Source organism: Zingiber officinale, chromosome 10A (genome assembly GCF_018446385.1).
Source record: "Zingiber officinale cultivar Zhangliang chromosome 10A, Zo_v1.1, whole genome shotgun sequence".
Classification (NCBI taxonomy): Eukaryota; Viridiplantae; Streptophyta; class Magnoliopsida; order Zingiberales; family Zingiberaceae; genus Zingiber; species Zingiber officinale.
Genome location: NC_056004.1, coordinates 83,846,465 through 83,859,885, shown reverse-complemented (window position 1 = coordinate 83,859,885; position 13,421 = coordinate 83,846,465). Strand labels below are relative to the sequence as shown.

Sequence of the window (13,421 nt, the reverse complement as noted above, 5' to 3'; positions counted from 1 at the left end):
TTCAGATCGAGAGAGTGTTATTCGATCGCATTCAGATCGAGAGAAACATAAGAATACCCTGAAAGTGTGCAGAAACCTGAGAGACTCTGCATTTTGTGTTACCTGATTTTAGAAGAAGACTTGGAAATTCTTCTACTCCATGATGCCTCCAGTGCAATGATTGAATTGTAGTGTTATCAAACAATAGTCGAATAAAGCAAATAGTTTAGGAATACACGATCATTTGACACAAAATACAATAGAAACCTTTTCAATGAGCCCAAGGAATAAAAGTGTGTAGCGAACTGAGCAAATCAACAACCAAACTTTGATACCAAATGTAAAACAACAGAATCTGTAATTGTCCATTATCTAAAATGAACTACATAAAATATTTTGTTTCCTCCAATTAGCTAGGTGACCCGATAATAAAACTGAATGATTTCCTATAACAACAATCTACAGAAGGGTTCTACCTCACTTTAAATAAAAAAAAAAAACTTGATGGCCACTTGCACCACTTGCAAACTGCACCAAGTTCTTGTAGAGTCCACCTTAATGCTAAGTTTAAATCGAGTCATGCACAACATCTTCGTTCTCATTGCGAATAAACACCAGGTCAGGAACCTCTTCGATGCTTTCAACAGGCTTTTCCCATAAAATCAAAAGACAAAAAAGGGCATGTAGCATAAGAAATTTCCTCCAAAGAAGTATGGTGATGAATGTGAGAGACCGACCATGAATCATCAGCAAAAGGTAATCAATTTACCTGCCACGAATCCAAGAGGCACCATAGCAGAAAATTGACAATCATAACCAAGCAAAACATCTTGCCTGCCCAACTCCCGCATTTTAAGTATCTGATTGCATAGAAATAATAGGATAAATCAACAAAAAGGAAGTGATACGGACTGAACCATAATAAAGATCCCTGGCCATGCTCAGAACATTGTGTGTTTCCATAAAAAAATTCAATATACAACCAAAAGAATTAAACATATTTCATTCAACTAAAAAAGGTTTAGTAGATAAACAGAAAAACCTAGTTAATTGAGTCGAAAGGGAACACTTATATTTGATTCTGTTTTTCATCGATATAACCACAATACAACTATACAAGTGAAGAATTGCAATGTGATTGATTATTTTCTCACCGTGGCAGGCGCCGCAACAGATTTTCATCAGATGACTGTAAAGCACGATCATAGACAATCTCTGTCCTTTTGGCCACATCATGCCAACTATAAAGCTTCTTCATCTGATATAATTTATTGTAAAACATAATATTCTTTCAATGTAAAGCATACGTGTACATAATAACAAAATTATCAAACACTAGAAGGAAAGAATTTGGAAACATTGTTGAATACAACTTACACGTTGGTGCATAGCATATGGATCAATACTTGGAAGCATAACGATAGCTTTTCTAATAGCATGGACCATATCACCGGGATCAGGTTCTGAAAGCACAATCATGTCATCTGGAAGGACCTGCCATTCAACAAGGTAAAATATTTGAGGAAAAAAAATCTACAAAAGGCCATCAACAATATGCAGGCTTGGATGCATGCCTCTGGGACGCCTCCAACTCTTGTGCTTACAGTTAACAAACCGCAGCTAGCAGCTTCCAAAATAGCTATGCAAAAAGCTTCTGTAAGGGAACTGCAATAAGAAGCCTATCTCAGTTATGCTTTCCAGGTTTTTAAGCACTGTTAGAGCTAAGAATTATTTTTTCAGTATACAAAATATTTTCAAAAACCTATGTGAACCAGTTGGTTCAATCAACAACTGATGATTCCATCACAGTTTTAGCCTCAAACATATAAATGTGAAAAATTGTCAAATCCAATCAAGAAGAAAGTCCAACTCAACTAACTAGCACCCATTAATACAATATTCTCAGCACCATGTAGATAGTTTAATTTCACTGGAGTATATAAAAAAAGGCTTAAGAAAGGAATACCTATTTAGAAATATATGGCCAGAAATCAGAACAGATCGCACTCGAGCATGTGGCACAGCACCTAACATTTCGACTCTATCTTGAAGAGAGTGCTTCTCCCTCATCTCTTCTAACCGTACACGTTTGGGGCCATCTCCTCCAACTATGAAACGAACCTTAACGGAGGAAGCAATGAGGAGGCATAACTTAACATGAAATTTCTGAATGAAAATCTGAATTGGAAGATGTATGAATCTTGTCTTAGGTGACAAACTATTTTCACGAACTTGTCTAATCTACGGAGCTTCCCCAATGTAAAATGAAAGTGGAATTAATGAATTTTACTTACATTTGAAAAGAGGTGGCAAACTTCTGGAATGACCTCGACAAGGAGGTCAGCACCTTTTCGGTACACCAATCTACTTATGACAACAATAACAATTTCATCACAGCTGAGTCTACAAGTAGAAGGAGTGAACATAGCAGTATCCACAGCATTAGGCACCACGAAGACCCTGTTAGGTGTTATCCCAGATCTCAAAACTGTGTTCTCCTTACTAGTATGAGAAACACATATAGCTTGACTAATGTCAGCCAGAGTAAACTGCAACACCTTATTCATGTGAATGCTTCCAACATCAGCAAAACCATATAGTGAATGATCCGTGAATACGACTTTGTAACCCATGGTTCTGGCATGCATCAGTGCTTCATGGCAAAGAGTTGAAAAGGCCTGATGGCCGTGAACAATGGATATCCTCTCCCGAATTAGAATGGTCCTTATGATGGGAAGTGTCAAATAAAAGGTTGGTAATGTATTCTGCATAAGAAATGCTCTCCATGGCACATAATAAACTTTCAAACCATTGGTTACATATCGTACTCCAGTTCGCTTACCATATGAATGTGTCATAACCACCACCTGAGCTACAAATGTAGAAAATGACAAACAGATTTAGAAAACCAGGATTGAAAAACAAAAATTACCAACAAAAACTAGAATCGATCATACTAGTCCAATTTTGAAAGCAAAAGCATTAAGATCAGGTTCTGTCTTTGAAAAAGATGCAACAGAACAAAAAAAACAAAGAAAATCCTGAACAAATGAACTTCTTATGCTACAAGAAAGCAATTGTTCAACCTTGTGGCAAAGCTTAAGCAAGCATTGAGATAGATAATAGAAAAATAGAATCGATCATACTAGTCCAATTTTGAAAGCAAAAGTTCTTGTCTTTGGAAAAGATGCAACAAAAAAAACTGAACTAATGAACTTCTTATGATAAAAGAAAACAATTGTTTAACCTTGCAGGTAAGTTTAAGAAAACATTGAGCTAGATAATAGAAAAAAAAAAACTAGAATTGATCATACTAGTCCAATTTTGAAAGCAAAAGCATTAAGATCCGTTTCCGTCTTTGAAAAAGATAAAAGGGCAGCCCGGTGAACGAGCTCCTGCCATGCGGGGTCCCGGGGAAGGATCCATTGCATGCAATCTTATCCTGCTTTTTGCAAAATGTTGTTTCCAGGATTCGAATCCGTGACCTTTTGGTCACATGATAACAACTTTACCGTTGCGCCAAGGTTCCCCTTCTTCCGTCTTTGAAAAAGATGCAACCAAAATAAAAAAAAACCTGAGCTAGTGAACTTCTTATTCTAAAAGAAAACAATTATTCAACCTTGTGGCCAAGCTTAAGCAAGCATTGAGATAGATAATAGATATGGCTTTCCACACCACCAAAGTTTGGGTAGAAGAAATCAGAAACCATCAAGATACTGTGCTTCCGTTGTTGATCCATGGCAATTAGAAATCAGAACCTGCGATTAAAAATATCTGTAGTATGAAATATGAATCACACTTTAACATTTTGATCATTGAAGAATGACAAGTCTACATAAAGCAAAACAAGAAACACATAGTTTCAAAATTCCAATTGTGCAAGAAGAACGTGTAAACAAAATTGAAGTTTCAGCTGTGTGCATGTGCATCAGAACTGAATAACAAATCAATGGAAGAGGAATTTTTTTCCTTACATTCAGACCTTCTGATTTCAAAGATCATACATTCATCTAGCATCTGTTAGCATCTCAGAACACAAACATCATTTTAAGGAGCTTACTAAAGATGGTACTGATACATGTTTGCATAAGAAGGCATGAAAGAAAATATAGGAGATCAATATATGTTGCAACAAAAGGAAGGGTGAAGGCATGGTGGTAATTTGATGTGAGACTAGCTTTATTGCAGTTATCTCTGGTTCTTCAAGAATTGAACCATTAGAATGTGACACTGTGAATGTATAAAACTTACCTCCTAATCTATAAAAAATACTGGCAACAAAAGGAGGAGGGGGGTCGCATAAAGGGTAATCTGACCAAAGACTGGCTTGATTGTTTATCTGCTCTGGTTCTGCAAGAATAAAGCCATCAGCCTAAATGTAACACTTTTTGAATGTAGAAAACTTACCTCCTAATCTATAAAAAATACAGCCGACATAGATAGGATTAGCGTCACACCTCATGGGTATAAATCGTCATCTGACGACGAGGTACCCCTTAGTGACATTCTGATATAATAGAATCTAAAGCATTGCTGACACACAAGTAGTAAAATACAAATGGCAGTAAAGAAAACAACTGAACATGCATAAATATACAACAACAACAACCAAGCATTTTCCCATTAGGTGGGATCGGCTATACAAATCCTTTTACGCGAGCTCTATCTCCTATTATATCATCATCTATATTTAAATAAATTTTATCTTGTTTTATTGTTGCTAACCCAGTCTTTTTTTGTCTTCCTCTTCCTCGTTTGATATGCATGTTTATCATAGTTTCAAAATCGCCTAACTGGAGCATCTATTGGTCGTCTAAGTATATGTTCGTACAATCTTAAACGTGTCTCACGGAGTTTTTCCTCAATAGATGCAACTCCGACTTTCTCTCTAATGCTCTCATTTCTTATTTTGTCCATCCTCGTATATCCACACATCCACTTTAACATCCTCATCTCTGCAACTCTCATCTTCTGATCATGTGCTCGAGTCATAGCACAACATTCAGCTCCATATAACATAGCAGGTCTAACTGCGGTTTTATAGAACTTACCTTTAAGTTTAAGAGGTACTTTACGGTCACATAAAACACTCGACACTTCCCTCCATTTCACCCATCCTGCTTGTATTCTATGTAAGACATATCTCTCAATCCCTCCATCGTTTTGCAAAAATGATCCTAAATATTTAAATCTCTCGGTTTCAGGCAACTCGTCATTTCTTATCTTAACAATTGTTTCATTACTTCTAATATTGCTAAACTTAAATTACATATATTCTATCTTTAATCTACTAAGCTTAAAACATTTCTCTTCTAATATTTCCCTCCAAGATCTAGTTTAGCATTTACTCTTTCACGTGTTTCATCTAAAAAAATAATATCATCTGCAAACAACATGCACCACGGTACTGTATATTGAATATGCACAGTTCGTCTATAATTAGTGTAAAAAACTAGGGACTTCGAGTTGATCCTTGATGTAACCCTATCTTTATTGGAAATGCTTCGGTTACTCCGCCTGAAGTCTTTACTCTGGTCGTTACATCCTCATACATATCCTTAATTAGTTTAATATATATTACGCTAACACCTCTCTTTTTTAAAATTCTCCATATAATATCTCTTGGGACTCTATCATAAGCTTTTTCTAAGGCAATAAATACCATGTGTAGATTTTGTTTTTACTCCCGATATTTTTCAATTAATTATCTAAGAAGATATATAGCTTCTATTGTCGACCTTCCAGGCATGAACCCAAATTGATTTTCTGTCACTGTGGTCTCCTTAATCTTTTTTCTATTACTTTTTCCCAAAGTTTCATACGAGCATGCATAAATATATATAGGTAAAAAAAAAGTCTCCATACGCGTATGTCTTAATAAAAAATGCGTTTACCAAGAATATAAAAGAATAGGCCAAACTGAACAGAAGCAAATTTCAAATGTCAAGTGCTGAGAAAAACAAAGTGCAACAACGAAAGAAAAAGAAAGCATTTCAAAGCAAGATGGGACCAACAACTAGGACTCCTCTACTTGCTAACTTGGAAGTCAAAAAAAAAAACAATGGATAGTGAGTACAATTGTACAAACAACTTCATGGGCATATAGAAAGATAGGGCATAAAACGAAATAGTGTATGAAGATTAGATCAAAGGGGGAAGTCTTGAAAGTAAAAAAAAAAAACAATGGATAGTGAGTACAATTGTACAAACAAATTCATGGGTATATAGAAAAATAGTGCATAAAACGAAATAGTGTATGAAGATTAGATCAAAGGGGGAAGTCTCAAGTAATGTTACTTACCAACATAAATACAAGCACTAACATAGAACTATTAACAAAAACAAAAGTACCAACATAACCATTTGCTAACCTGATCAACTAGGTATGACAAATAAACAGGATGTACATACCGTACATTCAAATTGTGCATAAAACTAGCATATAACAAACACATCACAAGTACTGACTGCGCGCAAACTCATGCTATCACTATCTGGTCTAATGGGCAGACAAGGTTAGGTAGTTATCTAGCTTCTCAGCTACTGACTGCAAGCAAACTTACGCTACTACTATTCGATCTAGTGGGTAGTCATTGTCCACTGACGAATTCACACTACATAAAACATCCCTAGATTTTTTTTTTATTTTTACCAGTAATCGAACAAGGAACAACCCTCTAAACATTTGCTATAAAAATAACCGTAGCAATGATCCCATCAGAATGAATCACCTTATCACAGGTAAACGATAGCATCACTAGCAAGAGGTTATCAAAAGGAACAGGGAAAACACCAATACAATTCCTTAAACAAATGAAGGACACATGAGAGAACAAAGCCTACTCGGCACTCCTAAGACATCCGAACACTATCATGCGTCCATCCCGCCTCCTCAGCTACTCCATCCACAAGCCTTCCATCGTATCCTGGGAGACGTCTCCCTCACCTGTAACGTAGGCATCATAAGTCTACGAACCCAGCAAGTACAATCCAATATAAAAGATATGAAGTAGCAAGAACAGTAACTAGTAGGCATAGAACATAAACTCAAATACAGAATAAAGAAGGGAAGGATACAATATGTAAAAGAGCCTACATGTCTAATAAGGGTGGATATGTCACAAAGTGATAACCACCATTTGAGCTAGTCAATCCGTCCCATGACCCTAAAGGTACCTCCTAGGAGAACATATAGTCATATAGCCGAAGGTAACATAAATTACAGTATCAGTCATAAATTATAGTATCAGTCATGTTTAGAAGGACCTTCCCCGAAGCTCATCCCGGACACCCATCCTGTACTGTCACCACATATGCTCATACCCATCCAATTAGCCACATAAGAAAACATAGTCGATCCACACTCTACTTATATCTATAGCACATTTTATTCATTCTGTAAATATGCCTACACTGGAAGAAGACATTAAAAACATGCATACCCGACTTTAAGGAACAGAATCCATTCGCATCAAAGCAACAATAACAAACAGTAGCATAACTGGAGCATAAAACTAGCATGCATAGCAAAGTGACCTAGAACTATAAATAGCACAGTTTTTCCATCCATATATTCAAAAGAATAACGAAAACACTACAAGTTAAACTACCCTAGTCCTTTTTCCCCAAAATCTGTTCACGAAAATACCAACATCACTAGAATGCGTCACAACATCCAAACAAAAATCCAAAATTAACAGTGCAATTACTGATCTGAAATCCCGACAACACAGCAAAACCCCCACAGCCTCCGAAATCAATTCTCAGGAACTAAAGATACAACAACCTCGGTGAAATCTGCTACTCTGCACCAGTAACTCAACACAATCACAGCAGAAAACAATCCACACTAACATCTCGGCACCATCACAAAGAAAACAATCTACACTAGAACTCGGCACCTTACCGAAGCAAGTCACAAGAACTCAATCCAAATCCAATGATAATGCGAACAAACTCCGAAAACACGCTGTAAAGAACAGGACAATGAAAGAAGCTCCGTAACACCCGCGAATCCACCGTATTCATCAGTACCCAAGAACAATCAGAAACCGGAAACCCCATGGAGAACCAAGACCACCATCATCCACACCAAAACCGCCAAGAGTATAGGTCCAGAAGCTCGATTCCTCAAGAAGAACCCGAAAAAACCAATTTCAATCACTAACTAGCGGAAGTCCAGAAACGTTGCAAACCGGCGCAAGAACATCTAGGAGAAAAATATCAAATCGCAACCTATTTCCCCCCAATCTGACGCCTTAGCCAAACATTCCGATCCACCTAGATACCCAAAGAAGAAATCCATCCAAAACTCTCGGCAGTGGAAGAAAGGAGAAAGAAAACTAAGTCATCACCAACCCAAATCCGTTACCGGAATCCCGATAGAAAACACAGGAAGAAGCAAAAAATCATAGGAGAACGATTCGCGACCAAATCTTCGAGACATCTACCTCCCATCCCATTGAATGAAACAAAAACAGCACGGTAAATCGAATCGCAATACATGCCATAAATCGGACAATAGGCAAACACATCGGCTCCTCCTAGGAGCCGATTCCTCACCTTACCGACCTCATATCCACATATCTAAAGAGTACTTGCCTTTCTCTTCCTCGTGTCACCGTCGGAATCCCTCGCCCAGTGGTGTCGCGCCGACAGGGAGGTATTCGCAGGTCTCTGCGTGCAGTGCCCTCCACGGCTTGCCGGTGTGGGGAGATGCTTGGCCGGTGCTCGGGGCTCGGTGAAAACTCCCCCGGAAGATGGTGGAGATGGCAAGGGGAAGAAGACGGAGATTCGGGAATACTGAAGAGAAAAGAATCGGGCTAGGTCTAGCGTTTATACCTACGTTTAATTATTAAAGTAATAACTCCCAATTTAATTGAATATCACGTCTTTTCATCAAATTTTCTACCTCTATCCTCTTCAAACATGTCGTATAAGTTTATTTAAAATTCTGAAAAAAAATTAAAATTTATAGAAAATTTTATAAATTAATCCTTTAATTAGTACTCACGGGAATTTAAAATTTTCATAAATAAATTCTTTAATTATATTCGTGAGACCTTACGTTATACTATCTGGTCTAGTAAACAGAACGTGTAGTTATCTAGTTACGGACTGTGAGCGATAACATGCTACCACTATCTAGTTTAATGGGTCGTCCAAATGTATATAAGTATAATAATAATAAATAAAACAGTAATAATCTCAATCGATAAAACACTAGTCATCTATTCATAATATGTCAATTATCTTCATGGTATCATCATGAATAAGTAAAATAACAGGATCAGAATCAAATAGCCCTAAAGATTAGCCCAAAGAAGATAACTTAGTAGTATACTATGTCATTTTGCTACAGTATAATATCTATAATATATAGGCACAAACATACATCTACAATTATACTAAGGTACAATATCACTAACATATAAGCACTATCATAAGGATATAATTATATTACGTTATGATATCACTAACATATAGGCACAAGTCTAAGTATATAATTATATTATGGTATAAATACACGAGCATAAGTCTATAATTATATTGGTATAGTAACATCATATATATATATATATATATATACATATGAGAAATTTTAGCCTGCGGTGCAATTCTTGCGGTTTTGCTGCGGTACTTGCCACGTCAGCGAGAAAACACAAAAAAAATCAACGCTTCTCTCCTCTTTCTCTCCTCTGATCGGCCTGGACCGATCAGGCTCCCACCTGATCGGTCTGGACCTCTCCTGATCGGTCTGGGGGCCCGATCAGGCTCCAACCTGATCGGTCCCCCAGACCGATCAGGAGAGGCCCAGACCGATCAGGTTGGAGCCTGATCGGTCCAGGCCTAGATTTCTTCGCAGACGTGGCAAGTACCGTAGCAAAACCGTAAGAGTTGCACCGCAGGCTAAAATTTCTATATATATATATATATATATATATAACCAATCCCAGCATGAATAACAAATGAGACTACATAGTTATTAAAGATTAAAATAAGATAAGCAACAAAAGGTCCCTCACAAGAATATTATAGAGTGTATATAAGATAAACAATTAACAGCCTAATCAATATACAATAAGAAATAATGAGACACTAAGATCAAAGAAATTATAAAGGTCAAGAAGAACTATCCAACTTCAATGTAGAGCGTCTTAATCGTCTTTAGACTAGATACTCTGCCTTCGAGGTCAAATCTACAATTATAAAGTAAGACTACTTGAGTATCAGAATAATCCTAATAATAAAAATCAAATGAATAATTTATTCCCCATCAATTTAATAAGTTTCTTAATTTCCTTAAATAAGTTTGCACCCATTTTCTTAGCTGATTTATAGCTATTTCGTTAGTCAACCAAATGAATTAATTAATCTATCTATCAATTAATTCATCTACAAATTTAATTAATTAATTAAATCAATCAAATCACCTAATAGCCTTATAATTAATCAATTAATTATTTAACTACCAATCCTATCACTTAGTTGATTAATTATAAGTATTGCGTCACCTGATCACTTATTTAGATTTATAATAACTTAATTAATTCTCAATCATCAATCAAAATAATTCCCTTGAGTTCATAGACTAACTAATCTGAATTTAATTATCCAATTAATCCAATTTAAATAATCTGTAAATATGAATTAATCAATCAAGGAGGTCATTAATTAGCCAATTAATTAATAGTTCATTAATTAAAGTATCAGTAAAACCCTAATCCAACTAACCTTACCATTAATTACTTAATTAATTCGTTATACAGATATAAATTGAATAACAATTACTCTTGATCCGACGGTAAGATAGGACCCGGTCGACAGAAGGTCAAAGTGGTCAACGTTAGGCGGGCATCCCGTCGGGTGAATTACCTCCATGGGCAGCAGGAAGAGTAGTCGGTTCGATACTTCGACAGTTCGGTTAGACACCAAACTTCCTGTTAGGACCTTCAGATGCGGCTAGAGAGGGGGGGTGTGAATAGCCGACCCCAAATTCTCGTTTCTTCCTACAATTTGAGTTAGCGCAGCGGAAATAAAAGATAGAAACGAAACGGGAGAATATCAAACCTCAAACGCGACGATATAACGAGGTTCGGAGATGATACTCCTACTCCTCGGCGTGTCCGTAAGGTGGACGAATCCTATCAATCCGTTGGTGGATGAGACCCCGGAAAACCGGCTAATAAAAACTCCTTCTGGGTGGAGAAACCTCGCCACAATCTCTTGCAACAGCAAGATCAGAGTACAAGAAATACAGCAAGAAGCCAAGAACAATATGAATGTAAAAACACTAGTTTGCTTGCCTTCTCGTCGACTGTTGATGAAGCTGCAACTTCACGGATGCCAACTACAGCAGCAACTGTTCAGTTGGAGACCCAACCGAGGGAAGCTCACACGAAGCTTCAGTAATGGAGAGCTCAGCAAAGCTCAGATCGCAAGGAGGAAGAAGAAGAAGATCCCTGTAGAGGCCCTCCACCTCGTTATATAACTTGAACCTGCGAAGAAGACAGAAATCTAGCCGTTATGTCTCAACGGCTAGGCCTGGACCGATCAGGCTCCACCCTGATCGGTCCAGGATGGGTCTGATCGGTCATGGGACCGATCAGGGCCTAGGCTGATCGGTCCCCAGACCGATCCCAACTCTCACAGAGAGTTGTTGCCGATCCCTGATCGGTCTGTGGACCGATCAGGCCATAGGTGGATCGGTCCACAGACCGATCCCTCTTATTCCTTCTCCCAATCTGTTTGTTCTTGATCGGTCACCGGGATCGATCGATGACCTGATGAGAATCGGTGTATCCGATCGGTCGGCGAGACCGATCCAGATATGTCTAGATCGGCACAGGACCGATCCAATTTCCCGACCTTAAACCTAAAGCCTTCACGATCTAGAGCGAGCTACAGAGCCCTCTCGACCTAGTCAGAAGAGCCAGCCGAGCCCTCTCCACTTCACGTCGATCCGAGAACGAGCTACGAGCCCTCTCGGCCTAGTCTAGAGAACGAGCCTTAGAGCCCTCTCCGACTTCGTCAGGTCCGAGACGAGCTCACCGAGCCCTCTCGGCCTAGTCGAGAGCAGCTACGAGGCCCTTCCGACTTCATCCGGTCAGGAGCGAGCTCACGAGGCCCTCTCGGCCTAGTCCGGAGAACAAGCTACCGAACTCTCTCCGACTCCATCCAGTCCAGAGAACGAGCTACCGAACCCTCTCTGACCTAGTCCGGAGAACGAGCTACCGAGCCCTCTCCGACTCCATCCAGTCCAGAGAACGAGCTACCGAGCCCTCTCTGACCTCCCATGTCAAGCTTCCATACTTGGACTTTTCCCGTGCCAAGCTCCCTGCTTGGACTTTTCCGTGCCAATTCTCCATACTTGGACTTTTCCCGTGCCAAGCTCCCTGCTTGGACATTTCCGTGCCAAGTGTCCATACTTGGACTTTTCCCGAATCAGGTCAACTCAAGTCGGGTCAACCAGGTCAACCTTGACCAAAGGTTGCACCCACAATCCCCCAAGTTCATATTCTTGTCAAACATCAAAATATAACTTCTCCATTCTTGTCAAACATCAAAATATACCTCGAGTCAGGTCAACTCGAGTCGGGTCATCCAGGTCAACTTTGACCTAAGGTTGCACCAAAAATCTCCCTCTTTTTGATGTTTGACAAAAACCATAATCAAGTTAAGTTAACCCGATAACCTAACTTAGGTTTTCCAATAGTTCTCCAATGTTCTTCCTTGAACATTCTCTGAACATTCTCCCCAAACTCCAATATTCTTCCTTGAACATCCTTAAACATTCTCTGGACATTCTCCCCCTTTTTGACACACATCAAAAAGGAGTGAATCAAGGTCAAGAGTTTCTTTCTAATGAAAGTCTCATACCTTTCATTGAAACCCTTAATTTCCCCCTTGATACTAAAATCAACAATCAACTTAGTGATAATCCCATATCACTCATCCTCAGAAATCTTGACGAGTAAAAACTCCCCCTAAAAGTCAACTCCCCCTTGACCAATAGGTAAAACTCCCCCTAAAGGTCAACTCCTCCTTGACCATTGCACCAACAATGTCTTGGAGAGTTTCAACCCTTTAGAAAACTAAAACACCAACTTCCATAGCTGAAATTTCAGACAACAGTCGAAAATCAGCATTTTGGCACGCTCTGATCGGTCACCAGACCGATCAGGACTCCACTGGATCGGTCACCAGACCGATCCACACTACCCTGGATCGGTCCAGTGACCGATCCAGACTTCCCTGGACCGATCAGGATCTTCTCTGATCGGTCCATATTCCACAACTCTCTGATAAGGATTTCTGATTTTTCTCCCGAAATTCAGAAACCCCTAAAAAATTACAGAAATTTCAAAAAATTATAAAATTTTGAGGATACATTCCTCATAACATATATTATCATGGAAAAATAGTTTTCTATGAAAATAACT

The 13,421-nt window shown here is 38.6% G+C and overlaps 1 protein-coding gene across 4 annotated transcripts; it reads right to left on the bottom strand.

Annotated features, from left to right (window-relative positions):
- Positions 1-285: 285 nt before the first annotated feature.
- Positions 286-8,815, bottom strand: LOC122027166 (phosphatidylinositol N-acetylglucosaminyltransferase subunit A-like). 4 transcript variants are annotated; one of them, XM_042586056.1, is made up of 10 exons: positions 8,581-8,815; positions 6,823-6,925; positions 3,599-3,737; positions 2,274-2,846; positions 1,946-2,100; positions 1,554-1,644; positions 1,357-1,473; positions 1,134-1,237; positions 749-839; positions 286-627 (listed from the first exon to the last, which is right to left on the bottom strand). In XM_042586056.1, the coding sequence occupies exons 3-10, from the start codon at positions 3,716-3,718 to the stop codon at positions 547-549; spliced, it is 1,332 nt and encodes a 443-aa protein (XP_042441990.1). In that variant the 5' UTR covers positions 3,719-3,737; positions 6,823-6,925; positions 8,581-8,815; the 3' UTR covers positions 286-546. The 4 variants fall into 4 exon arrangements, with proteins under 4 accessions (XP_042441990.1, XP_042441992.1, XP_042441993.1 ...); XM_042586058.1 differs by lacking the exon at positions 8,581-8,815 and adding an exon at positions 4,231-4,329 and having other exon boundaries at positions 6,823-6,929; XM_042586059.1 differs by lacking the exons at positions 6,823-6,925; positions 8,581-8,815 and having other exon boundaries at positions 2,274-2,851; positions 3,599-3,738.
- Positions 8,816-13,421: the final 4,606 nt, after the last annotated feature.

What these genes read in the sequence shown, in the direction of transcription:
- LOC122027166 (XM_042586056.1), bottom strand. Translation starts at nt 3,718, where the DNA reads ATGGATCAACAACGGAAGCACAGTATCTTGATGGTTTCTGATTTCTTC. An exon ending in GGCCATATATTTCTAAATAG is followed by an intron (nt 1,645 to 1,945) that starts GTATTCCTTTCT and finishes TTCTTATTGCAG; the next exon opens with TTCCCTTACAGAAGCTTTTT. An exon ending in CTGTTGCGGCGCCTGCCACG is followed by an intron (nt 840 to 1,133) that starts GTGAGAAAATAA and finishes CTATGCAATCAG; the next exon opens with ATACTTAAAATGCGGGAGTT.